Below are 1,130 nucleotides of genomic sequence, written 5' to 3' on the forward strand. Positions count from 1 at the left end.
CGCTCGACTCACAATCTGCGGAACGCGGGCTCGAATCCCTGTCCCACCAAAATTGCTTGCCCTGTGATGGTCAATCCCACTATTCGTTGGTAAAAGAGTAGCCCAAGAGTTGGCGTTCGGTGGTGATGACTAGCTGCCTTCCCTCTAGTCTTACACTGCTAAATTAGAGATGGCTAGCGCACATAGCCCTCGTGTAGCTTTGCGCGAAATTCAAAAACAAACAAACAAACAAACCACCTGGCCATGCCAGGTCAATTTAGCAATGAATTTGGAAAGTGAAACAAAAGTGAAGACAAACTGCACAAGTCATTTGCCAGAACACATAGTTGAGATCATACATTGAAAAGAAACAATTTCTTAAGATAAGATGGTAGATACTGCATCATAATTAAGCTCACTAAAACATCCCCTCTTTACAGCATCTGTATGCTGTGTAAAAATAGAATTAACTTAATAGTTGCTTATACACGTAACTAGCCATTTTTACAGTTTCACAATTTTGTACTGATAGTTGTAATTTTGAGCAATTGCTTTGTTAAATGTGATGTATATACATTCTTTTCAAAACAGTGAGAAAAAAACTCAACATCAGTGGAAGTCAGCAAAAGTCTTGGAACCTCCACAGTCTCTCCAGTTTGTCTTTTCACCAGAAACAAAGAAAGATATCTATGAAGCTGAACAACAGTTGCAAAAGTAAGCTTTCCAACTTTATAATCCTGAGTATGTGGCTGGTATATATACTGTTGATATACTTTAGGAGCTCTGTCTTTACCTAAAATTAAAAGTTGAAGTTTTGAGGAGCATGAAATAGTTACATACTAATAACAAATATACATAAATTTCTATACAGCAAATTTCATTGTGACAAATCTATCTTTCATGAGACATAACAAACATAAAACATACTGTTAGTTAGTGTGAATATGCTTTGTAGTCACTATTAGAAAAACCTATACACTGGATAGGTGAAGTGAAGAAAAAGTGACATTGGCCACTATTCAGTTCTTCACATGATATAGCCACACAATATCACATATAATAAATAAATAAACTTAGTATTCCGAAAATTGTTTAATTTGTAAGTATAACTTCAAGGGAGGTCCAGTTCAATCTACACTTTGATCGATGTG

The 1,130-nt window shown here is 35.8% G+C and overlaps 1 protein-coding gene across 2 annotated transcripts in view; it reads left to right on the forward strand.

The window, feature by feature from the left end:
- Positions 1-198: 198 nt before the first annotated feature.
- LOC106461209 (choline O-acetyltransferase-like) overlaps positions 199-1,130 on the forward strand; it is a 6,315-nt gene continuing 5,383 nt past the window's right edge. For both annotated transcript variants that reach the window (XR_002610952.1, XM_022388072.1), the window contains exon 1: positions 199-693. Coding sequence is in view for 1 of the 2 variants with exons in the window: in XM_022388072.1 (XP_022243780.1) it covers positions 545-693 (149 nt within the window). In the remaining variant the exon portion in view is untranslated. The remainder of the gene's footprint in view (positions 694-1,130) is intronic.

This window comes from Limulus polyphemus, unplaced genomic scaffold (genome assembly GCF_000517525.1).
Source record: "Limulus polyphemus unplaced genomic scaffold, Limulus_polyphemus-2.1.2 Scaffold914, whole genome shotgun sequence".
NCBI lineage: Eukaryota > Metazoa > Arthropoda > Merostomata > Xiphosura > Limulidae > Limulus > Limulus polyphemus.